The 26,512-nt window shown below is 36.5% G+C and overlaps 1 protein-coding gene across 2 annotated transcripts in view; it reads right to left on the bottom strand.

The window, feature by feature from the left end:
• Nucleotides 1-26,512, bottom strand: part of REV3L (REV3 like, DNA directed polymerase zeta catalytic subunit) — a 172,149-nt gene that overhangs the window by 12,590 nt on the left and 133,047 nt on the right. For both annotated transcript variants that reach the window (XM_046674363.1, XM_046674364.1), the window contains exons 23-27: nt 25,613-25,857; nt 24,517-24,625; nt 22,264-22,470; nt 10,151-10,260; nt 3,793-3,907 (exon numbers count right to left, since the gene is read on the bottom strand). In XM_046674363.1, the coding sequence (XP_046530319.1) occupies nt 3,793-3,907; nt 10,151-10,260; nt 22,264-22,470; nt 24,517-24,625; nt 25,613-25,857 (786 nt within the window). The remainder of the gene's footprint in view (nt 1-3,792; nt 3,908-10,150; nt 10,261-22,263; nt 22,471-24,516; nt 24,626-25,612; nt 25,858-26,512) is intronic.

Here is a 26,512-nt window from a genome sequence, read left to right as displayed (position 1 = left end):
AAAAAAAAAAAGGCAGACATAATCAGGTTGGATCTAATCAAAAAATGAGACTCAGTGATAAGCTATCTACCAGAAATCCACTTTAAACATAAGGACATAGAAAGGTTAAAAATAGGGGCCGGCCCAGTGGCGCAGTGGTTAAGTTCGCATGTTTCGCTTCTCGGTGGCCCAGGGTTCGCTGGTTTGGATCCTGGGTGTGGACATGGCACCGCATGGCACGCCATGCTGTGGTAGGTGTCCTACATATAAAGTAGAGGAAGATGGGCACGGATGTTAGCTCAGGGCCAGTCTTCTTCAGCGAAAAGAGGAGGATTGGCAGCAGTTAGCTCAGGGCTAATCTTCCTCAAATAAAATAAAATAAAATAAAATAAAATCTTTAAAAAAAAAAAAAAGAAAGGTTAAAAATAAAACCCAGAAAAAGACAGACATGCTAACATGAATCAAAACAAAGCTGAGTGGCAATATAATAATATTAGAAAAAATAGATTTCAAGACAAGGAATATTATCAAAAATAAAATATAAATTCATCAAGAAGATACATAATCCTAAAAGTGTATGCACCTAATAAGAAAAATTCAAAATGTATGAAATAGAAACTGACAGAACTAAAAGGAAGAAACAGGCAAATGATTATACTTGCAGACTTGAGCCACTTCTCTCTTAGAAACTGATGGAAAATCACTAAGGATACAGAAGGCTTCAACAACATTGTCAATTAACTTAACCTAAGAGACATTTATAGAACATTCCACCCAACAACCAGCATACATGAGGCTCTTCAACATCACATGGGAACATTCACTAAGATAGACCATACGCTGGACCAAACAACAAATTACAATAAACTTAAAAGCATCGAAATCATACAGAGTATGTTCTCTGACTGCAATGGAATTAAATTAGAAATAGTAACAAAACAATTTCTAGAATATCCTTAAATATTTGGAATTTAAACAACACCCTTCTAAATAATCTACAGGTCATCATCATTGAAACAAATGAGTAATAATGAAAACACAAGCTATCAACATTTGAAGCTAAAGTAGTATTTAGAGGGAAATTTATATCTTTAAATGCTTATATTAAAAAATATTTGTTTAAAATTAATGATTCAAGCTTCTAAATTAAGAGGACAAGAAAAGCAAACTAAAACCCAAAGTAAGTATAAGGAAGGAAATAATAAATAGTGAAAATTAATAAAATGGTTCTTCAAAAACTTCAATAAACAGATAAACCTCAAACTAGAATGATCAAAGGAAAAAACCCCATAAATTATCAACATCAAAAGTGAAAGGAGGGCTGTCACTAAAGATCTTACAGATATCAAAATCATAACAAGGAACTAAAAATAATTCATGCCAATAAATGTGACAACTTAGGAGAAATGAACAAATTCTTTGCCAACACAAGTTATCAAAACATGGGAGGAAAACGTGAATAATTCAATATATATTAAGGATGTTTAATCTGTAATTAAAAATTTCTCCCTAACCCCAAAGAAAATTTCAGGACCAGATGGCTTCACTGGTGAATTCTATCAATCATTTAAGAAAGAAATAACTGTACACACTTTTTCTTTCAGAAAATAGAAGAGGGAACCCTTCCAACTCATTTTACAAGGCCAGCCTTTTTTCTGTCCCCAAATCAGAAGAACGCAATGTAAGGAAAAAAAAAAAAACTACAGACCAATATTCATCATGAACATATGCATCACAATTCTTCTTCTTCTTTTTTTTGGTGAGGAAGACTGGCCCTGAGCTAACATCTGTTGCCAATCCTAGTCTGGCTCAAGGAAGATTGTTGCTGAGCTAACCTCTGTGCCAATCTCCCGCTATTTTGTATGTGGGATGCCTCCACAGCATGGCTTGATGAGCAGTGTGTAGGTCTCTGCCTGGGATCCTAACCCGCAAACCCCAGGCCGCTGAAGCAGAGTGTGTGAATCTAAGCACTACATCACTGGGCTGGCCCTGCATCACAATTCTTAACAAACGTTTGTTTTCTTTGAGAAGTTCTGTAGTTTTTGCTTTTATGTTTAGGTCTGTCATCTACTTCAGGTAAATCTTCATGTCTGGTGTTATTTTCCAAGCAAATTACGCTCTTCACTTTGCCAGATGTCCACAGTACCATACACATACTTCTAGAATAGCATCCATGCTCACTCTGTTTTCTAATTTTTCTCTCCTCTCTCTCCCCCAAATAGAATGCTCTTTAGGGCAGATACCATATTTAAGTCCTCTTTGAATCTCTTCTAGCACAATCCTTACCTCAGAGTAGGTACACGATAAACATTGGGAGCCACCCTTGATTCTTTTCTCCCTCTTTCTTCCTCTCCACATCTGTTCTGCTAAATCAATCACTTATAACTCCTGCCCATACTTCTTTCTCAACAGCTCATGAACTGTTCTTTTGTTATTTTCACTAGTTCAAGACTATTCAGGTTGCAAGAAGCATCCTGTCTTGAGATTCTCCTCTTCCCAATCTGTCTCATATGCCACTCGCCCAACAGCTCTGACCATGTCATGCTCTTGTGTGATAAACTTGCCTGAATAAAGTTTAAACACTCTAGCTTGGCATTCAAGACACTCTACTATCTGGTCTTAAATTTATTTTTCCAGATTTCTCTCCTGCTACTCTGTATTCCCATACTGTGCTTTTCCACCTCCATATCCTTCTACGTGCCATTTTCTTCCATGCAGAATTGCAGCTCCATGGTGCCTAGTGAAATTCTAACCATTTTCTGAGACACGGTGCAATACGACCTCCTACATGGAGTCTCCCCATCCAGCCCAGGAGGACATCATACCTCCCTTTCTTTGTGCTCTTACAGTGCTTAGGCAGACAGCTCTCATGAGACTTCCGTAAGTTTACAATAAAAGAGATCACTTATATACATTTCTAATCTTTCCTTTTAGATTACCGGCTCTTAGAGGGCAGGACTGTGTTTCATGCTTCTTTGCATTCCATACCTCTCCTAGCTCAGTATCTTTTACATAGAAAGAACTAAATACAAATTTGATACCTAAAGTAAAATGAAAATAGTCAAAGATCCTTGTGGCAGACTAGATTTTCCAAAGAACTAATATCTCCCATCCCACTTAGTCTTCTTACAATGTGACTGACATTCTTCCCATTAAGAGATTCGGCGGGAGGGGTCTGTGTTCCCTCTTAAATCTAGATAGGTTATGACGCTGTGTGACTTTGAGACTAGATCATGAAAAGCAAAACAGCTTTCATCTGTTTCTCTTTGGGATGTTCACTCCTAGAATTCAGCCATCAAGTTATAAAGAAGAACAAGTAGCCTCAGGGAAAGGCCAAGAGTAGGTGGTGCAGCTGACGGCCTGAGCTGATGTCCCAAACAGCAGCCAGTATCAACCCCCAGACATGAGAGTGAACAAGCCCGAGGCGATTTCAGCCCTGAGCTGTCAGTTGGGTCACCTCTGGCCTTTAAGTTTTCCGAGCTGAGGACCTAGACATTGTGGAGCAGAAACATGCCATCCTGCTGTACCCTTTCTGAATTCCTGACCCATAAAATCTGAAAGCATAATAACTCGGTGGTTGTTTTACACCATTAAGTTTGGGGTGGTCTGTTACACAGCAATAGTTAACTGGAACAATCATTTATATAAAGACATTACTAAAAAAATGGAGAAAATTATGGGAAAATATTTTAAATTTAACACTTTTATAGACCCATACAGTGTTACTAATTCTCAAAATGTATCGAGCAAGTCAGAAATCTCTAGAAGGTATGTGTATTTCAGATGTGATTATTAGTATTACATTTCTCTTACCTTTTCAAACTTCAATTTCACTGGTTTAGGGTTGGTAGCAGTTACCGCTTCAGCAATTTCCTGACCAATCTTAAAAGACTGCTCCTTAGTGGCTCCTTTCAGTAGTACAAACATACTAAGAGGATTAAAAATAGAGTAGGGTAATGAGGAAGTCACGGTAACAAAAATGTCATCAAGAGTAACTTTCCTGGCTACTACTCTAATACCAAAGAACACCTTTTTCCTTCCTTACTCTTCCTTATTAAGTTGCTTCTTATCTAAGCTTTGTGTTATTACACTTCCCTTGTGTACTCATGGTATATCTTGTTACAGATCATTAAGACTTAAGACACCTAATATTTCTAGTTTAGCTACACACAGACCAGCTCAGCGATCACAGTTGCCAGGAAAGGTCCTGGGTCATTTCTAGACATTTACAGCTTTGTATAACACACAATTACGTCAATTATAAAATAAGAGAAAATGTGATCATAAAGAAATGGAAATTTATTTGTTATATGGGAGGAAATTTCCTTCTAGAATGACCCAACTTTAAAAAGACACACATACTCTGTAACATATGCTCCCTGAAGAACAGTTAGGAAACACAAAAAGGCACAAAGAAGAAAACAGCCATCTATAATCTTACCATTCAGAAAAAAGACGCTACAAATCATAGTGTATATCTGTAAATCTTTTCTCATTTGGGATAATAGATCATACTGTTTGGTAACTTTCTCCTTTCATTTAACGGTATATTGTGAACATTTTCCCATGTCACTTAGTTCTTTTACATCATTTTAATAGTTGTACTGTATTTCAATTATGATATATTATAATTTAACCAAACCCCTATCACTGAAAATTTAGGTTAAATTTTTTTGCTAATATTTCAATATATAATAATAATTTGGCATGCTCTGTGTCCTTAGAATTCCTAGAAATGAAATTTCTGGATAAATGATATACACCAAGAATATTTTTGGTAAGATACTGCCGAACTGAATTCCAGAAAGATATTTCTGATGTACATTCCCACCAGCAATATATGCAGGTCAAGAGGGGAGGATTTCTAAGGTGGCCAAAAATTCCAATATTAAAAATACTAAAAAATAACAGATAAAACAAAAGTATTGGGCTTTTTTTTCCTAATGCAATCTGGTTAACTTTATAATAGCACTTGACATTTCAGTATATACCACAATTTGAGACTGATAGAAACAACGGCTAATAAATATACTTAAGTAGGAGAACTTATAAAGTTGATCTTCACTTATAGTTTTAGTGGAAAGACAAAGTATTGGAAATGAACAATATCCTGAAACATGAATTTTGGATTCTTATTTCTAGTCTTGGAGCCACATAAACCAATCTCATATTTCTTAATTGTTTTTATATTGGACTTTAAATCTCATTTGGATGGTTTCTTTGGAAAAACTCTTTCTCTGCCAATACTGTAGACAGCACTTGCCTTAGAGTCTGATATGAAAAGCTTAAGAAAAGGAATATTTATTCAATATTACTTAAGGTCTTTAAAATAAAAATGGTCTCAGTCTGAATTAATTTTAACATTCACTAAGGCAGAACCAACAGGGCTTAGATAGTCAATTATACGTTTAAGCTATGCTACACTCTGAACCGCTTGAAGCTTTTTATAATATTTTCTTTTTAGGCTCTTCTGATGCTCATTACACTAATATAGCCTTATTTTTTGAATAGATTACTATGAAATCTCCTTTTGAAATATTATTTTTAAAATCAACTTTGTTGAGCTATAATATGCATATAATAAAATGAACACATTTTAAGGGTACTCCGTGAATGCTGACAAACGTATAGATGTGTTATGGGCTGAACTGTGTCCCCCTAAAATTCGTATGTTGAAGCCCTAACCCCTGATACCTCAGAATGTGACCGTATTTGGAGAAAGGGCCTTTAAACAGACAATTAAGGTGAAATGAGGCCCTAATTTCAGTGGTTAGGGCGAGCCTAATCTGACTGGTGTCCTTACAAGACGACGAAATTTGGATATACAAAGAAAGACCAGGGATGCACATGAACAGAAGATCATGTGAGGACACAGCAAGAAGGTGGCCACCTGCAAGCCAAGGAGAGAGGGTTCAGGAGAAACCACACCTGCCAACACTTTGATCTTGGACTTCAAGCCTCTAAAACTGTGAGAAAATAAATTTCTGTTTTGTTTAAGCCATCAAGTCTGTGACAGCCCTAGAAAACTAATTCACTTGTATAACTACCACCATAATCAAGATATAGGACATTTTCATCATCCCCCAGAGTTCCCTTGTACTCCTTTGCAATTATTCTCCACTCTACTCCCAGCCCCAGGCAACGTGTGACCTGCTTCCAGTTATTAGTTTTGTTTTTTCAAGAATTTTATATAAATGGAACTATATAGTATGTGCTCTCTTATGTCTGGCTTCTTTCACTCAGTATATTTTTTAGATTCATTCATGCTTTTTAAGTAATAGGAACTGGTTCCTTTCTCTTGCTGAATTAATATTCCATTGCATGGATATGCCACGTTTGTTTATCCATCACTCATTGATGGACATTTGGATTCTTTGCAGTTCTGGACTATCATGACTAGAGCTCCAATGAAGATTTGCATTAAGTCTTTGTGTAGTCTTAGTTTTCATTTCTCTTAGGTATATCAAAGAGTGGAATTGCTGAGCCATATGTTAAGGGTATATTTAATTTAGATCTAACTGCCAACCTTTTTTTTTTTTTTTTAAAGATTATTATGCTTAAAATGTTCAGATGCGATGATGAATGAAAACATTTTGAAATTAAATGTTTTACACACTTCTATAAAGTTCTAGAACAGGCAAAACTAAGCTGTGGTAACAGAAACCAGTTAAGTGGCTGCCTAGGGGTAGGGGATGAAAGTGAGGGATTGACTGCAAAGGGGCAGGAGAGAACTTTCTACAGTGATAGAAATGTTCTCTATCTTGACCGGGGTGTTAGCTGGTTACATGGGTCTATGCATTTGTATACTGAACCACACACGGTGCACTTTTTTTGTTAAAAGGTAAACCTTAATAAAGTTGATAAACATTAAAGGTATACATACTTCACATCTTAAAAGTTATTATTATAGCGTATATATTTGAGAATTTTCCCAGTAGTGTTAGTGGGTTTATCTGAGTCCGTCTACACTGTTTTGGCCAGTTTTATCTGGAGCTAAGTTTCAAAAGAGCTGGCCAGGATTAATGGAAGTTTTTTTGTTTTTTTTTTTAATGGAAGTTTTTGGTCACTTAAGAATGCAAGTGACTAGCCTACAAAGAGAAAGACTATTTTAAAATAAGTTTCTATTTGTCTGGCACTGATGCTTTTAATCTAGTTAAATAACATTTATCTTTAGGTTTAGAGATCCAAGTACACATTTAGAGCCATGAAAATCACATGGCTTTTCTCAATTATACTCAGACGAATTTCCTAAGGAATTCTTATTTTAGCTCCCCACTGCCCTTCTGCTGCCCTGGACGTGTGTCTTGCCAAATGCCCTTGCCTATACTGTCTGAGAATCACTACTATAGAGAGCTTCACTAACTGATAGAAGTAAGTCAGATTAGTAAGTCATAAATATTATTGAGAACCACATTGTTTGAACCACTATAATATAAAAAATACAGGGTTTATTTATTATACTTTCTAAATGGACAATAATGTGTAATTGCTTTAGAAAGAGAGACACCCTTCTAACAGAGTAATTTTGATGCTTTGGTAACCAATTTCCCTTAGCTAGGCCCCAAGATTCATAAAATCAGCAGTCTTGAAGTTTGAGGGAGGCAATGGTCATTCACCATCATCTATCAGATTTCCTTCATTCTGATGATGATGCAACTTAGCCTCAGAGAGCTAAGCAACTTGTCAATGGCCATGCAATAGCTAGGAGTATATCTAGAAAGAGAATTCAGATTTCCTCACTTTCACTTAAGAACTATTTTTCATTCCACCAGTATTATCTATTATCCCTAAGAGGAGTGTTTCTCAATCTTTTATCATTATTGTCCTCCCAAAGGTAAAAGTTAAAAGTAGATTTAACAAAATAAAGTAATTACTAAGGAATGAAAGGTTGTTGGGTAGGGTTGACCTTTGTGGGGCCAAAACCCACTGTAATATTTAACTATTTTTGCTCCCCAAGGACAAATTTGTATCCTGTTGGGGCGATATTATTACCATTGAGAATGCATGCTTCAGACTGAATTGCCCTCATCTAGTATATTTCAATAAACATTTGTTGAATGAATCAGCTAATGAATAGTGATCAAAAGTTCTAATGATATTGCAAATAAATTTCCTTCATCAGAATCATAAAATACCTAGGAAGTCTGATGTAGAGACAAAGCATCAGCTGGAAATAAAAAAAAACCCACTGAGTACCAATTTATAGCTCTGCTACTGACTAGTTGGGTGATCTTAGACAAGTTTCTTCTTTTTTTTTTCCTGGTGAAGAAGATTGGCCCTGAGCTAACATCTGTTGCCCATCTTGTTTTCGCTTGAGGAAGATTGTTGCTGAGCTAACATCTGTGCCAATCTTCCACTATTTTGTATGTGGGACGCCACCACAGCATGGTTTAACGAGCAGTGTGTAGGTCCATGCCCAGGATCCAAACCTACGAATCCTGGGCCACCGAAACAGAGCATGCAAACTTAACCACTACACCACCAGGCTGGCTCCTTAGACAAATTTCTTATCCTAGGGGAATGTGCTTTTAAGCAGCACCTGAGAATGTCTCTCCTAGGGTTCCTCTTAATAGCATGAAAACTGCTGACCTAAATAATACCAAAGTCCTCTTCTAGCTCTGACATTCTGTGAGTCTGTGTTTTTTGGTTTGTTTGAATTCCCAAAGATCTGAAAGGTTAAATAACAACTACAAGCAGAATCATGCCAACTGCTGATTTTGTGTGTGTGTTGTTAACCACCGACATGTATGACCCTGAATTAAACTCAACAATTTGTAACTTTTTCCTCTTCCCTAAATACTTTGCAAGGAGCTCTGCTAACAAGGTACAAAACTATGTTCTAGTAACTTTTATTTTGCTAGACTACTCAGTTGAAGTGGTTTTACAGAGATGTGAAATACTCTAAGTCAAACTAAGGCACAGCTTTTGATGGGGAACAGGAGAGACTATGGATAATTAGGGCCTGGATAACCTGAAACTATCCCCACCTGTTGGTAAACGAAACAGCTGCTATAAGAGGCAAGGTTTCATTCAGTATTAATATGATTATGCTGATTGTATATTCATTAAAGAACTGAAGAAGATTAAACACTGTTTAAAGATTACCTAGAATCTATTTTTTTTATTGAGTTCATAAGAGTTTACATCATTGTGAAATTTCAGTTGTACATTATTTCTTGACTGTCACCACATAAGTGCTCCCCTTCACCCCCTGTGTCCACCTCCCACCCCCCTTCCCCTGGTAACCACTGAACTGTTCTCTTTGTCCATGTGTTTGTTTATATTCCACATATGAGTAAAATCATCTGGTGTTTGTCTTTCTCAGTCTGGCTTAAGGATTACCTAGAATCTATTTTTAATAATTAGAAGCATTATCTCCTATTGCTTCGTTGGACTGTAAAGTGATCAGAGCTCCTGAGGTAAGTGCTCTTAGCATGATCACACTGTGACTCTAAGCCTTCAATATGAAAAAAATTTCAGAGAACTAGAAATTTGTGTAATACCTATATTCTAGAAGAATTTTAATAAGTCATACAAATAAGATGTTACACAAATAACTGGACCCTGAAAAATATCAAAGCAAGCAAGCAGGCTGAGGTTATTAATTCAGGATTCAAAGGCAGTCCTATCCTTTGTCAGTCCGTGGATGTTGGGCTTCAGGAAGTCTATGAGCCCTCTGGAATCAAATGGAAAACTGTATTTGCCTATACGAACTTTTTGTAGAAGGTCAACAGATTTTGGGACCTAGTGAAAAGTTAACTACTCAGAGCTTTGGCAACTGTCTTTCAAAATGTTTAATTATTTTAAGACAGATGTTTAAATTCAGAGAGCTGCAGCTTTTTGAAGCATCATTCACATTAAAAGCTGTTTCTTTAAACAGAATAGACTCCGGTGTGTGCAGTTTTTTGTAGATCACTATCTACTTGGCTACCTGGAGGGATGCCATGGGAATCTTCACAGTTTGTGGCTCAGGATACTTACATTTTCTGTCTCTTAAGATCATATCTGGTAAATCAGGACCTCTGCTAACTCTGATCAAGAGATCATAAGGACTGGAAAGAACTTAAGTAGAACTCTACTTTTAGGAAGGCTTCTCCTTAAGCGATTTCAAACATTTAAATGAGTATCTGAGGAAATGCAAAAAGACAACTACAAACAGAAAGCTCATTACCTGTCAGTATCACCGTATACAACTCTAGCACCCCACTTCTTGGTATCATTCACCAGTTTAATAGCTTGTTCCAAGGTCTCTCTGGCTTTGTGAACAATACTATCCCCAACCTGTTGGTACAAACACATTGGAAATAATTTCTTAACATAGCTTAGTATAAGTCAGTAGACTTTAATATATATATTACTAAATATTTCTCAAAACAAGGAGAAAAGAACATAAAGAAGAAAATAGTCACCAGTGTCATCATTCTTTCCACAAGTACTCAAGAAGAAAATGAGGTGGATGAAGAATTTAAAAGAAGGAACCAATCAATCTACAGACTTGCCTGTGAGTCTATCAGTAAGTACAATGGACTGCACTTTATACAAGGTACACAGCTACATTTGATTCTGAAAGAAAAAGCCTTGTTTATTCACGGACTTTCTTATATGCCTTTATAACCAATTCAGCAGGAAATTACTCTGTGTTTGTGCATGTGTGTGTATCTTTTAAAATTATTCTGCTGGAGTGTGATGATAATTTCTTTCAGTATCATTAAAAAGTTAATGCTGGGGCCGGCCCCGTGGCTGAGTGGTTAAGTTCCCATGCTCCGCTTTGGCGGCCCAGGGTTTCGCCGGTTTGGATTCTAGGCAGGGACATGGCACCGCTCATCAGGCCATGCTGAGGTGACATCCCACATGCCACAACTAGAAGGACCCACAACGAAGAATATACAACTGTGTATTGAGGGGCTTTGGGAAGAAAAAGGAAAAATAAAATCTTTAAAAAAAAAAAGAAAAGTTAACGCTGAACTTAAATCCCAGTGACTGTTTATCCATAATTTTTAGATAACACTAAATCTAAGGAGAAATGTATAATTATATAATGGAAAATATATTACAAATGTTCAGGTTAAATCAAGGAGGCAGATATATGTCTAACAAGCGTTCTTTCATTGGTGATTGGTGAGTTTTAACAATGATCATGGTATAAGCTAAAACAAAGACTGGTACATCTTGACAAGTATGAGAAACAAGCTAATTATATTTCATAATTAAGTAAATTAAGGAGACTAGTATAGCATTGTTGCTTCATTTATTAAACTCATTAAAGCTAAGAGTAGGGGAAAGTTGCCCTTCAGTATAAATGGAGCATTCCTTTTAAAATAAAAATCATGTACTTTTTCATTTCTGTTAAGAAGGAAACAACAGTTTCAGTGCTCCATCTTCTTTTACTGTAAAATTTGAATTACTTGAACTAAATGTAGGATTGAATAGTATTGAAAAGCCTGTTTAAAGTTGCTTTACAAAGGAAATATTAAGTGTATGAACAAAGTAATAAAAAACTGGTAGCAGAAACAATTTGGGTTTTAAATTAAGATCATGAATTCTGTTGAGACCTTTAGTGCATTAGAAAACTTTGAGAATGTGAACTATAACCTAATACATTTTAAAAATCATGCTAATTGAAATTCAACATTGAATAAAATGCTCAATTTGTCATCTGTTGCCACTTTCAAACAAGATAACCTTTAAAATATGTGACAGCACATAGCTGGATGGGTGAGCCATCTAGTGTCAGAGTCTAATATGCTTTTGAGATATACACATACAAATAAATACATACACACACTGATCATAAATGTCTGCCTTCTGCTGCCTACTCTGACCCATTGAAGTTACACCTGGAAGTGTAAGTCAGAACTCCTGCCCCTGAAGACCACACACTGTAAAGGATTCAGTGGCATGTGGGGGAGGGAGGGGAGACAGAAGGGGGGGCAATTGAATTAAAACTGTTTCTGCTACTTTGTGCCATGGTTTCTAATTTGAAAAACATCACTTCATTATGTGGCTAAGATACTGGATTTAAAAAAAAGGAAAATTGGTTTCACAATTTAGACAATGGCTGGGATCCTGAAATGTCACATTAAGAAAAGTAAGAAAAATATTTAAAGTAAAAATCCTCTGAAAGGAAATAGAGTGTGGGTGAAGATGCGGAGAAAAGGGAATCCTTGTGTACTGTTGGTGGGAATGTAAATTGGTGTAGTCGCTATGGAAAACAGTATGGAGGTTCCTCAAAAAATTAAACAATAGAACAACCATATGATCCAGCTAGCCCATTACTGGGTATTTATTCAAAAGAAATGAAAATTCTAACTGGAAAAGATATATGCACCCCCATGTTCACTGCAGCATAATTTACAAGAGCTAAGACATGGAAGCAACCTAAGTGTTCACTGATGGATGAATGGGTAAAGAAAATGTGGTGTGTGTGAATATATATATATACATACATACATACATACATACATACATACAATGGAATATTATTCAGCCATAAAAAGATGGACATCTGGCCATTTGTGACAACATGGATGGACTTTGAGGTAATTATGCTAAGTGAAATAAGTCAGTCAGAGAACGATCAATACCATATGATCTCGCTTATATGTGGAATCTAAAAATAATAAACACCCAAAACACTGAACTCATAGATACAGAGAACAGACTGGCGGTTGCCAGAGGCAGGGAGTGGAGGGTAGGTAAAATAGGTGAAGGTGGTCAAAAGGTACAAACTTCCAGTTACAAAATAAACAGGTCTTGAGGATGTAATGTAAAACGTGGTAACTACAGTCAATAATATTGTATTCTATCTTTGAAAGTTGCTAAGATAGTAGGTGTTAAAAGTTCTGATCACAAGAAAGTAAAATTTGTAACTATATGTGGTGATGGATGTTAACTAAATTTGCTGTGGTAATCATTTCACAATATATATAAATACTGACTCATTATCCTGTATACCTGAAACAAACATAATGTTATATGTCAATTATCTCTCAAAAAAATAAATAAAAAGGAAGAGACAATGAATAGCCAGTTGAAAAAAATGTCAAATATACATGTATACTGAATATGAATAGTAAATCATTTAGGAGAAAAATGTGAAGACATCAATTTTTTCTTTTTCTGGGAAAGATTCACCCTGAGCTAACATCTGTTGCTAATCTTCCTCTTTTTTTTTTTCTCCCCAAGCCCCAGTACACAGTTGTATATTCTAGCTGTAAGTCCTTCTAGTTCTTCTATGTCAGCCGCTGCCACACATGGCTACTGACAGACAAGTGGTGTGGCTCTGTGCAGGGGAACTGAACCCGTGCTGCTGAAGCAGAGCACGCCAAACTTTAACCATTAGGCCATCAGGGCTGGCTCTAAAAATTTTAATTTATGAAGTAAACAAGTCAGTGACGATGTCGAACTGAGACAGAGAGATTAACCTACAACTATTAGCTACATCATTTATTCACCATCTTCTTTTTATAGGAATTCTTACTTACAAAGTCTTGTCTTTCTCTATGAAAGTCCAAATCTAGCACGTTTTGTGATCTTGGTGGTACTGTCAAATATTTTTGATTATGTGTTCACTGAAGGAAAGCAGGTGGCAGCAGTCAGTAATCCACTTGCGATTTTAAAAATGTGACTAACAGCTTCCATTTTGACTCCACTGGCCCTAACTTTTCACTTGTTCATTAGAGGGCCTTTCTGTTAACAGCTTTTTCCCCACTCATGATTTCACATGTAAGTTAACACACATTGTATTGTTGGCATATAAAGAAGGGCCAAACACAAGCTTGCAATCATTAACCTCGGAATAACTGAAAAGTCCAGGGTCAAGGAGGCAGACGTTGCTTGGCAGGCAGACTTCAACATGCAGGTAGCAGCATTCTTCCTGGCAGAACTCTATACCCAAATTTCCACTGCCAGATCAAAACTTCCAAATTCCAGTTATTCTCAGGTTAGAATATTTACATATTTTAAAAAGAAGAGTTAATTCCTGCATTGTTTTGTTACCAAAATACATAAACAAATTTTAAACTGAGAGGGAGGGAAAAATTAGGGAATTGTGGACAGGGCCCAAGATAAGATTTGATATCCTGATTCTACATTAGTAATATACTGATTTCCACTTTTTCTATTAGATTACTTATATTAGTGTTTTTCAAATGTGAGTAATAATATGAATCCCTAGGATTGACAGAGTATTTTTTACATTACCTAAAAATAATACAAACATAAAAAGAGATATACACTTCTTATGCTTATAGCCTTTACAGAACTACAAAACCAGAAAACTTTATCCAGTACAAACAACACATGACCAAAAAATTCAAGATAATGATATTATTTTTTCATTATAGATAGTATTTTGCTGTTCTCAATGTTAATATGCCACTAACCGCTTTGCACAGGTTCTTTTTTTTCCAGTAGACTTTATTTTTTAGAACAGTTTTAGGTTCACAGCAAAACTGAGCAGAAGGTAGCTATTTCCCATATAACCCCTGCCCCACACATGCATAGCTCCCCCATTACCAACATCTCCCACCAGATGGGACATTTGTTACAAGTGATGAACCTACAGTGAGACATCATTATCACCCTGAGTCTACAGTTTATATCAGTCTTTTATTCTTGGTGGTGTACATTTTGTGGGTTAGGATAAATGTATAATGATATGTATCCACCATTATAGTATCATACAGAGTAGTTTCTTTCTTTAAAGATTGGCACCTGGGCTAACAAGTGTTGCCAATCTTTTTTTTTTTTTTTTCTGCTTTATCTCCCCAACCCCCCCGCCACCCCCCAGTACACAGTTGTATATCTTAGTTGCAGGTCCTTCTAGTTGTGGAATGTGGGATGCCACCTCAATGTCGCCTGACAAGCGGTGCCATGTCCGTGCCCAGGATATGAACCCTGGGCCGCCGCAGCAGAGCACGAGAACTTAACCACTCGGCTACGGAGCCGGCCCCCAGAGTAGTTTCAATGTCCTAAAAATCCTCTGTGCCCTGCCTATTTATCTCTTCCCCTACCCTTTAGCCTGTGGCAATGACTGATCCTTTTACCATTTCCAGTTTTGACTTTTCTAGAATGTCATATAGTTGGAATCATACAGTATGCAGCCTTTTCAGACTGGCTTCTTTCACTTAGTCATATGTGTCTAAGCTGCCTCCACATCTTTCATGACTTGATAGTTCATTTCTTTTTAGTGTTCAATACTAGTCCATTGTCTGCATGTATCAGTTTACTTATCCACTCACCTACTTGAAAGACATCTTGGTTCCTTCCAAATTTTGGCAATTATGAATAAAGCTGCTATAAGCATCTGTGTGCAGGTTTTGTGTGGACGTAAGTTTTCAACTCCCTTGGGTAAATACCAAGGAGCTCGACTGCTTGTTCAAATAGTAAAAGTATGTTTAATTTTGTAAGAAACCACCAAACTGTCTTCCAAAGTGGCTGTTTCATTTTGCATTCCCACCGGCAACTAATGAGAGTTCCTATTGTTGCATATCCTTGCCAACATTTGGTGGTGTTAGTGGTTCTGGATTTTGGCCATTCTAATAGGTGTGTAACGGTATCTTGTTGTTTTAATTTGCACTTCCCTGATGACATATGATATAGAGCATCTTTTCATATTGTTATTTGTCATCTATAAATCTTCTTTGGTGAGGTGTCTGTCAGTCTTTGGCCCATTTTTTTTTCTTTTTAAAGATTTTATGCTTTTTTCCTTTTTCTCCCCAAAGCCCCCGGTACATGGTTGTATATTCTTAGTTGTGGGTCCTTCTAGTTGTGGCATGTGGGATGCCGCCTCAGTGTGGCTCGATGAGCAGTGCCATGTCTGCGCCCAGGATATCAACCGTCAAAACCCTGGGCCACTGAAGCGGAGCACGCAAACTTAACCACTTGGCAACAGGGCCGGCCCATTATTGTTGAGTTTTAAGAGTTCTTTGTATATTTTGAATATCAGTTCTTTACCAAATACGTCTTTTGCAAATATTTTTCCCCAAGTCTATGGCTTGTCTTTTCATTCCTTTGACAGCGTCAGAGCAAAAAATTTTAATTTTAATGAAGTCCAGCTTACCAATTCTTTCTTTCATGGATCATTCCTTTGGTGTTACATCTAAAAAGCCATCACCAAATCCAAGGTTATCTAGATTGTATTCCTATGTTATCCTCTAGAGTTTTATAGTCTTCTGTTTTATACTTAGGTCTATGATTCAATTTGAGTTAGTTTTTTGTGAAGGGTATAAGGTCTGTGCCTAGATTCATTTTTTTGCATGTGGATAGTCAATTGTTTCACCACCATTTGTTGAAAAGACTATCTTTGCTCCATCGTATTGCCTTTGCTCCTCTGTTAAAGATCAGTTGACTATATTTATGTAGGTCTATTTCTGGAATCTCTATTTTGTTTCATTGATCTATTTGTCTATTCTTTTGCCAATACTACACTGCCTTGATTACTGTGGCTTTGCAGTAAATCTCAAAGCCAGGTACTGTTGGTCCTTTGATTTTATTCTTCTCCTTGGACACGGGCATACTTCGTTTTATTGTACTTAACTTTACTGTACTTTGCAGATATTGCGTTTTTTACAAGATCCTCCAACCAGCAAAAAGATTGCAACTCAGTGAAGACTCAGATTATGGTTAGCAATTTTTAGCAATAAAGTATTTTAATTTTATTTATTTATTTATTTTTGGGGAGGAAGATTGGCCCTGAGCTAACATCTGTGCCCATCTTCCTGTATTTTACATGTGGGATGCTTGCCACAGGATGGCTTGATAAGCCATGCTAGGTCCACACCTGGGATCTGAACCCAAGAACCCTGGGCCACTGAAGCAGAGCATGTGAACTCAACTGCTATGACACTGGGCTGGCCCAGCAATAAAGTATTTTTAAATTAAGGTATATACATTCTTTTTTTTTTATACATAATGCTCTTGCACAGTTAAGAGACTACATTATATTACAAACATAACTTCTGTAAGCACTGAGAAACCAAAATATTTACATGACTCACTTTATTGCAATATTCGTTTTATTGTGGTGGTCTGGAACTGAACCCGTAATATCTCTGAGGTATGCCTGTATTGTGTTTGCTATTCTGGATCTTTTTACCTTTTCATGTCAACTTTTAGAATCAGTTTGTCAATATCCACAAAATAATTTGCTGGGATTTTGACTGGGATTGCATTGAATCTTTAGATCAATTTGCGATGAAATGACATCTTGACAACAGTAAATCTTCTTATCCATGAACGTGGAGTATCTTTCCATTTATTTCTTTGTTAATTTCTTTCATCAGTTTTGAGTTCTCCTCATATAGATCTTGCATATATATGAAAGTATTTCATTTTGCGGAGTGCTAATGTAAATGGTATTGTGTTTTTTATTTCAAATTCCACTTGGTCATTGCTGGTATACAAGAAAGTGATTGACTTTTGTGTATTAACCTTATATCCTGAAACCCTGCTATAATCTCTCTCTTTTTTTTTTTGGTGAGGAAGACTGGCCCCGAGCTAACATCTGTTGCCAATCTTCTTTTTGCTTGAGGAAGACTGTCACTGAGCTAACACCTATGCCAATCTTCCTCTGTATTGTATGTGGGACACCATCTCATCATGGCTTGATGAGTGGTGTGTAGGTCCATGCCTAGGCTCTGAATCCGTGAACCCTGGGCCACTGAAGTGGAGTGTGTGAACTTAACCACTATGCCACCAGGCCAGCCCCATATAATCTCTTATTAGCTCCAGGAGTTCTTTCCTGGTCAATTCTTTCGGATTTTCTATAGAGGATTATGTCATCTGTGAACAAAGACAGTTTCATCTCTTGCTTCGCAATCTGTATACCTTGTTTCCTTTACTTGTCGTACTGTATTAGCTAGGACTCTCAGCACAATGTTGAAAAGCAGTGGTGAGAGAAGGAACACCCTTGCCTTTTTGCTGATTTTGGTGGGAAAGCTTCAAGTTTCTCGTGGTTAAGTATGATGTTAACTGTATGGGGTTTTTTGGTAGATATTCTTTAACAAGCTAAGGAAGTTCCCCTCTATTCCTAGTTTATTGAGAGTTTTTGTCATGAATGGGTATTGGATTCTGTCAAATGCTTTTTCTGCATCTATTGATATGATGTGACTTTTCTTAGTTAGCCTATATGTGATGTGATAGATCTCATTAATTGATTTTCAAATGTTGAACTAGCCTTGCATACCTGGGATAAATTCCACTTGGCTGAGGTGTATAATTGTTTTTAAACACTATTGGATTTGATTTGCTAATATTTGTTGAGGATTTTTGCATCTGTGTACATGAGAGTTACTGGTCTGTAGTTTTCTTGTAATGTTTTTGTCTGGTTTTGGTATTAGGGTAACGCTGGCCTCATGGAAGTTAGAAAGTATTTCCTCTGCTTGTATCTTCTGAAAGAAATCATAAAGAACTGGTATAATTTCTTCCATAAATGTTTGGCAGAATTCACCAGTGAACCCATCTGGGTCTGGAGTGCTTTGTTTGGGAAGATTATTAATTATTGATTCAATTTCTCTAATAGATATAGATCTATTTAGATTGCCTAATTCTTCTTGTGTGAGTTTTGGTAGTTTGTCTTTCAACAGATTGGTCTATTTCACCTAGGTTATCAAATTTGTGTGCATAGTATTATTATCCTTTTAATATCCATGGGAACTGAAGTGATGTCCCCTCTTTAATTTCTGATATTACCAATTTGTGTCCTCTCTTTTTTCTTAGGCTGCTGGTTAGACGCTTATCAATTTTATTGATCTATTCAAAGAACTAGCTTTTGGGTTCTTTGGTTCTCTGATTTTCTCAATTGATTTCTTGTTTTCCATTTCACCGATTTCTGTTGCAATTTTTATTCTTTTCTTCTGCTTACTTACTTTAGATTTAATTTGTTCTTCTTTTTTTAGTTTCCTAAAGTGGAAGCTTAGATGATTGATTTTAGAAATTTCTTTTTTCTAATATATGCTTTCAATACTATAAAGTTCCTTCTAAGCACAGCTTTTGCTGATCCCCACAAATTGTGATAAGTTGTGCTTTCATTTTCATTTAGTTCAAAATATTTTTTCTCGAGATTTCTTCCTTGACCCACGTATTATTTAGAAATGTGTTGTTTCAATCTCCAAGAATTTTGGGATTTTCCAGCTCTCTTTGTGTGAATGACTTCTAGTTTAATTCTATAGTGATCTGAGAGCAGACACTGTATGATTTATATTCTCTTAAATTTGTTAAGGTGTGTTTTATGGCCCAGAACATGGTCTATCTTGGTGCAGGTTCCATGTGAGCTTAAGAAAAATGAGTAATCTGCCATTGTTGGATGAAGCAGTCTATACACGCCCATCATGTTCAGTTAGTTGACTGATTGTGTTGTTGAGTTCAACTATGTCCTTACTGATTTTCTTTATTGTCTTCTATTTGTTACTTTTGTTTTTTGTTCCTACTTTTTTCTACACTTTTTCTGCCTTTTGTGGTTTTGACTATTTCACATGATTCCATTTTCTCTTTCTTGCATGTCAGTTATATTTCTTTTTTCACTTTTTATAATGGCTGCCCTAGATTGTGCATTATATATCTATTTTCAATATACCAGTTTCAGATACCACTACACCACTTCACACACAGTGTATTTTACAATAATGAAATAATCTTCATTCCTCCCTCCCATCCCTTGTATTATTTCTGTCACTCATTTTACTTACATATAAATAAACATAATCACTTTGTTGCTATTATTATTTTGAACTGTTATCTGTTAGCTCAATTAAGCAAAATAAAAGTGTTCATATTTTCCCTTCACTTATTCCTACTCTGATGCTCTTCCATTGTGCATGTAGATCTGAGTTTCCGACCTATATCATTTTCCTTATCTCCAAAGAACTTCTTTTAGCATTTCTTGCAAGGCAGGTTTACTGCCAATAAATTTTCTCAATTTTTGTCTGAGAAAGTCTTCATTTCTCCTTCACTTCTGAATGACAATTTTGCAGGGCACAGAATTCTAGGTTGGAGGGTTTTTTCTCTCAACACTATTTTACTCTGTTCTCTTCTTGCTTGCACTGTTTCTGAGAAAAAGCTGAATGTAATTCTTATCCTTGCTTCTCTGTAGGTAATGTGTTATTTTCCTCTGGCTTCTTTCAGGATTTTTAATTGATTATTGATTTTCTGTAGTATAAAAATGACATCCCTAGGTTTAGTTTTTTTGGCATTTAAACTGCTTGGTGTTCCTGAACTTACTGGATCTATGGTTTGGTGTCTGACATTAATTTGGGGAAATTTTCAGTCATTACTGTTGCAAATATTTCTTCTGCTCCTCTCTTTCTCTCTTCTCCTGGAAATTCCTATTACACATAGGTTACATCCTTCTGCAGTTGCCCCACATATTTAGGATATTCTTTTTTTTTTCCCTTTCCTTTTCAGTTTTGGCAGTTTCTATTGAGACTTCCTCAAGCTCAGAGATTCTTTTCTCAGCCATGTCCAGTTTGCTAATAAGCTCATTAAAAGTATTCTTCACTTCTGTTACACTGTTTCTGATCTCTAGCATTTCTTTTTGGTTCTTTCTTAGAATTTCCATCTCTCTGCTTACATGGCCCATCTGTTCTTCATGCTGCCTACTTTATCCATGAGAGCTCTTACCAACCTCATCAGTTGTTTTAAATTCACATTCTGACTATTCTAACATCCCTGGCCATTTATGAGTCTGGTTCTGATGCTTGCTCTGTGTCTTCAAGCTATGTGTTTTAGCTTTTAGCATGTCTTGTTAATTTTTTTTGATAGTTGGACATGAGGTGTTGGGTAAAAGGAATTGCTATAAGTAGGTCTTTAGTTATGTGGTGATAATTTGTGGAGGGAGAGGAAGTGTTCTATAGTCCTGTTGTAGGACTCAGTCTTTCAGGGAACCTGTATCTCTGGACTGTGGACTTCACATGGCTTCTCAGCCCCCCTCCTCCGCCCTGCTTTGGTGGGACAGGAAGGCTAGAGTGGGCTGGAGTAATTTCCCTTCTTCCACGTGGAAGGCTAGAGCAGCTGGAGTCAGGTAATTTCCCTTCTCCCAGGTCAGTTAGGCTCCAGTTAAACAGTTTCTCCTGAGGGCAGACCTTGTTAAGAATAGAATGCTGCGGTGTATTTCAAAATAGCTTCTTTTCCTTCCCTGTGCCAGAAGCACAAGAGAATTTCTCGCTGATATTGACTGTGACAACCTGGTTAAGCCCCTAGAGGTAAAATCCACAGAAGTGTGGGGGTCCCAGTGACTGGGTACCCTGGAGATTTATCTCTCAGATGTGTCTACTTCGGCACTGGTTCCTACAGAGGTTTGTGGTCTTGGGTTTCTGGTCTGGTAAGCTGTGATTCTCTGTATTCACCTCTCAGTCTCTTTAATTTTGGGGGCAGTGGTTTGCCCTGTGATCTCCCTTCTCTGACAGATCTAAGAAGAGTTGATGATTTTTCAGTTTGTTTAGGTTTTTACTTGTAAGGATGGAATGGCAACTGTGAGCTTCTTACATGCTGGACCTGAAACTGGAAGTTCCTTGCACAGCTTTTCGGAGTTTACTCTGCCTACTGTGAGCTGTGTGGGAACTTGATTCTTCCCCTGCTTCTCCATTACTGAACTACTACAAATATGGGATACCACAATGTTCTGGCCTTCAATTGGCGTGAAAAGATCATCAAAAAAACAAAACAAGTCTACTCTGTTCTTTTCTCAATCACTAGTAAATTATTATATTACTCTGTCACACTATATTGTATTCATGTCAAATTAACACCCTAATTTGGTAAATAACAAGAAATTCATCTCATACTATGAAGTGTTTCAATTGTAACTACCACTGCAAAAGAAAGGTTTTGTTTTATATCTACTGATACACTAGTAAATATGGAATTATTTTTGTTCATTCTGATATTTAGAGAAGCCAACCTAACTATCATCAGATCTCTATCAACATATTAAAAGGAATTCTTTAGTACCAAGATTGCTATAAACACTGCTATAAAGGTGGCACTGAAATCTCATTCTGATAGTTGGTTACAATATGGTCATCTAGATTATGCAGAAACATGCGTATGCTAATTTCTAAAATTATCATTGAAAATAAAGACACCAAGAGTTCTTATAGCAAAAACCCACAAATCCCTAAGGAAATATGTGTATATAAGCCCTGGTTTGAGAAAAATTGTCCCTATGTCATGGAAATGAAACTCTTTAGTGTAGCTCCAAAACAAAGCAAAATGCTTTAATGAACAAGTATTCATTTAATGCTGTTTTAGTCTCTTTTGAAAAAACCACAGATTCACATCACTTACCTCAATGCATGGCATTCTCCCAGAGAAATTAGCAGCTGTATAGCCGAGTGTGCAATTTGCTATAAGCTTAAGTCCTAGCTGACGTGCATCGAGCATTCGTGAAAGGGCTCTGTCTTGCTTATAAGCCTTCATCGACTGCTTCACCATGAATCTGGTCTTCAAAATTTCTTCAAGCATTCTTGGTAGCACACCCTTTCTTACTGAAGGCTATCATAAAAGAAAAAAGAATGTTCAAAATCCCTTAAACATTATGGATTTAGATAATTAAGAAGGAAGCACAAAGTATAATTATGGCCAACTGTTATGAATTGAAACATACTAATAATACAGTGGCCACAGGACCAGTGGTCATCAATACAAAATCATTGCATTTTCCTTCTTTTGAAGAGGACTTTTTGCCTAAAAGGTTCCTGTAATGTTTATAAATCTAATGTAGTACTACTATGGGAGTTCAGAGACCTCCAGGGAGGAGGATGTCAACTAGCACATTGAGAGACCATACAACAAACAAGTTCAGAGGGAAATTTGTTCAAAACTTTGATCCAAACCCCCACTCTTTCAGAAAGACACACGGGATTTGTATCACTCATAACAAACCTCAGTTTTTAAAGATCTCATCCTAATGACCCCACACAGTAATCTGCATGGAACTCCATTTATCTACCTTGGAAGAATGATGAGCTGGGTTGACTCTGCTGACATTCAAACCTGCAGTTCCAGGGACTCTAGGTATTTCAAATCTGATGCTTAGACCACTAAGCCATCCCCTCCGGCCTATATTTATTAGCAATCTGGAAGAGGGGATGAATAGTGAGGTGATAAAATTTGTTGATGCCAAAAAAAAATCATTTGTATTAATCAAGACTAGGGAGAATTTATGAGAACTCCAATAGGAATGAAAACCACAAAACAGTATTAACTTTGAAGATGATTCACAGACACGTGCAAGGTAATGCATGTTGGACTGACCAAGTAAAATGCCAGGTAAAGGATAATCACACTCCTGAATATTAAAAATCTTATTTTCATTAAGCTTTATACATTGGGTCAAAATGTAGATGCAAAGTATTAAAATGCTGTTAAAGGCAGATAATATAATCAGCTGCTAGGTATGTGACAATGAAAACATATTCTAACCTCTAATTCATTCTGTGTACCTTTTGAAGCAGCCATAATACACATCACTATGTTAAGATGTAATATTTTCCAAAAATGAATATATCATGAACTTTCTGGCAAAAATTTCCTCATATCTAAATGGCTAATTTTAGGGTACTTTTTATTTATTTATTTTTTTGCTGAGAAAGATTTGCCCTGAACCAACCTCTGTTGCCAATCGTCCTCTTTTTGTATGTGAGTCGCCACAACAGCATGGCCACTGACAGATGAATGGTGTAGGTCAGCATCTGGGAACAGAACCCAGGCCACTAGAGTGGAGCATGCCGAACTTAACCATGAGGCCACTGGGGTTGGCCCTAGGATACTTTTTCAACACAGCATCCTCTTACTAGTAGAGAAGGAGGCTACTTTTGCTAAGTACACCAGAATGAATTTGAGAGCTAGTGGGGTCCATGCTGCCATCAACCACCATATAGTCACATGATTCTAGTACAGACTCACTACTAAGGAAACAGAAAAGAGAGAAATGAAGTTGGCATATGAGAGGCAACATAATCTTCTCCTAGATCTCTACTATTTGTCTTTAATTTACTCATTTATAAGGCTTTCCTCAGTCTCTTTTAAGGGGAGATAAGAGAGAGAGAAAAAAAAAAAACCCTGTTATTAGTTTGACTACCTTCTTAAAAACGCAATTCATAATTATATTAGAGTATCACTATTTCTAAGATAGTTTTAATTTAATTTAAAATAATGTAGAAGAACAATTAGTAGAGTTTACACATTCAGGCAATTTAAATCTTTATGTTAACATTGTTGTGATCATCAAATAGCTATTTAAGTCTGCCAGATTCTAATAGAGGCAGAAGGTACATACGTCCATTTATTTCCCTAAAATATTGCATTAAAAACTAAAATCTAACAAAAGATTTTAAACCTAAATTCATGCAAAACAATATGACTTTTTTTTTAAACGATTTCTGAGAGGATTCCTATATCCTTGACTTTTTGAGATAAGATATTCAAGCAAACTTGTTTTTGTTGTTGTTATTGTATTATACGCCAACAACAACTAAACCACTAGCTCTCCAAAGGTTAAGCCACAGTTAATACCTTTCATTTACAAGAGAGTATTACCTTGACAAAAGCTATTCCATTGGGGGACACTGTGATATCATGCCTAATTTGGTAAAGTAAATCTGGAGGTACTCTTAGAGAGGTACAGCCAAATTTGAACTCATCATACCTGTTAAGAAAGAAAACATTAAGCAAATACTGTCTCAAATCATAGAATACAGATTCTAGGCAATTTTAGGATTCCATTAGAAATTCATTTTCAAACATCTAAACATGAATTCACATACTTAGTAATATGTTTGTCTAATTACCAAAATGAAGTTCTCCAAATATTCACAATTAACAGATACATTTCTTAAATGGCACTAACCTAAAATTTATGGGTAAAATCTATTCCGAAATACCAAATTTCAACTTCACATATGATCACCTTACACTAAGTTCCTTAAAAAAAAACTTACTTAAATAAAAAGACTGTAAATAACTTGTCCAAATTTCTGTTCTTAATAAAAAGATGAGACTATCAAAACAATTTCCACGAATGCTTTCTATGAAGGAGTGAGCACACACTAGACTAAAACTGTAACACTTGGTTTTAAACATACAAAAATCATTACAAAGGAAGACTATATTTTCTTATGAGAAAAATATCTACTCCTTTGAGTATTTAAAATGTTATTCTCATTCAGTTTATAAAATTCAGTTGACATGAAGAAATAAAACCTAACATTTAACAATTTAACTTTTTAAAAAAGTCATAGGCTATTTCTGAGAAAAGTCAAGAGGAGGTGATATCTGGAGTTATAAGATCATAGTCCTCAAACTGTGCCACTGAAAGGTGATTTACATAAACAAACTAAATATAACTCTCATTTAAAAAGAGACCATAGATGCACACGGAGAGTGAAACAGATAAGTTGCAAGGCTGATCTGTTCAGTCTTCTTCGTATGAGTCATCCATCCATGACACTGAATTAGTCATATGGTGATCCATGTCAATTAGTAAGGTAACCACAAGAACAAATTAGCTGTGCCACAGCCCATTCATCTTGCTCATAAGGATCAGCTCAAGTGCAAAGCAACACTCAAAGAAAGTCTGATTTTAGTAAGAAGTACAAAGCACAACAACATAATTGTAAATATGAAAAAAACTTACTTGCCCAAGTTCTCCACATGGCCAAGGCAGGTGGAAAAACAGTAGTTGTATGCAATCACAATAGAAGGATACAGTGACTGGAAATCCAAAACAAGAACAGAGTTGCTATAGAAGCGAGATTCAGGCTCCATAATTAGGGGAATACACTGTGGGGCTCTCATCTGGGATCTTTGTTGTACACTAGGTGTCACAGGAATATAGTTCATTGGTTTAGCAATACGCAACATCATTGATTCCACACGGTACTGCAGGCAGAGAGGTGGAGGCAGGAAGAGAAGAAACAGTTTAAATATAAATATACTGGTCTTTTGAATATGTGAATTGGTGGATGTTTTGCTCTTCAGAATAAAGATGCATGACTTTCTTACAATAGTTACATAATATTGGTTATTTAGTCAGCTTTCAGGTGCCTGAAGGGGACATTTGTAAATCCTTTTCCTATTCCTGTAACTTTTACAAAAATTGTAAAATATGTCAAATAACTTACACAAGTCAATTTTGAAAAGATAGACACAATTAGATTTCTTCTTATATTTAAATACAGCTATATCATAACAGATGCAGGAGAGACAGATGTATAGTTCGACAATTTCACTTAAAAAGGTGGCCAAGGGGCCAGCTCTGTGGCCGAGTGGTTAAGTTCGCGTGCTCCGCTGCGGCGGCCCAGGGTTCAGATCCTGGGCACGGACATGGCACCGCTCGTCAGGCCACGTTGAGGCGGCGTCCCACAGCCCACAAGTAAGACGTGCAACAAGATATACAACTGTGTGCAGGCGGGGTTTGGGGAGATAAAGCAGAAAAAAAAAAAAAAAAAGATTGGCAACAGTTGTTCGCCCAGGTGCCAATCTTGGGGAAAAAAAAGGAAGACAGGCAACAGTTGTTAGCCCAGGTGCCAATCTT

The sequence above is a fragment of the Equus quagga genome, chromosome 11, assembly GCF_021613505.1.
Source record: "Equus quagga isolate Etosha38 chromosome 11, UCLA_HA_Equagga_1.0, whole genome shotgun sequence".
NCBI classification, from domain to species: domain Eukaryota; kingdom Metazoa; phylum Chordata; class Mammalia; order Perissodactyla; family Equidae; genus Equus; species Equus quagga.
This window is presented reverse-complemented; position numbering and strand designations above follow the sequence as displayed.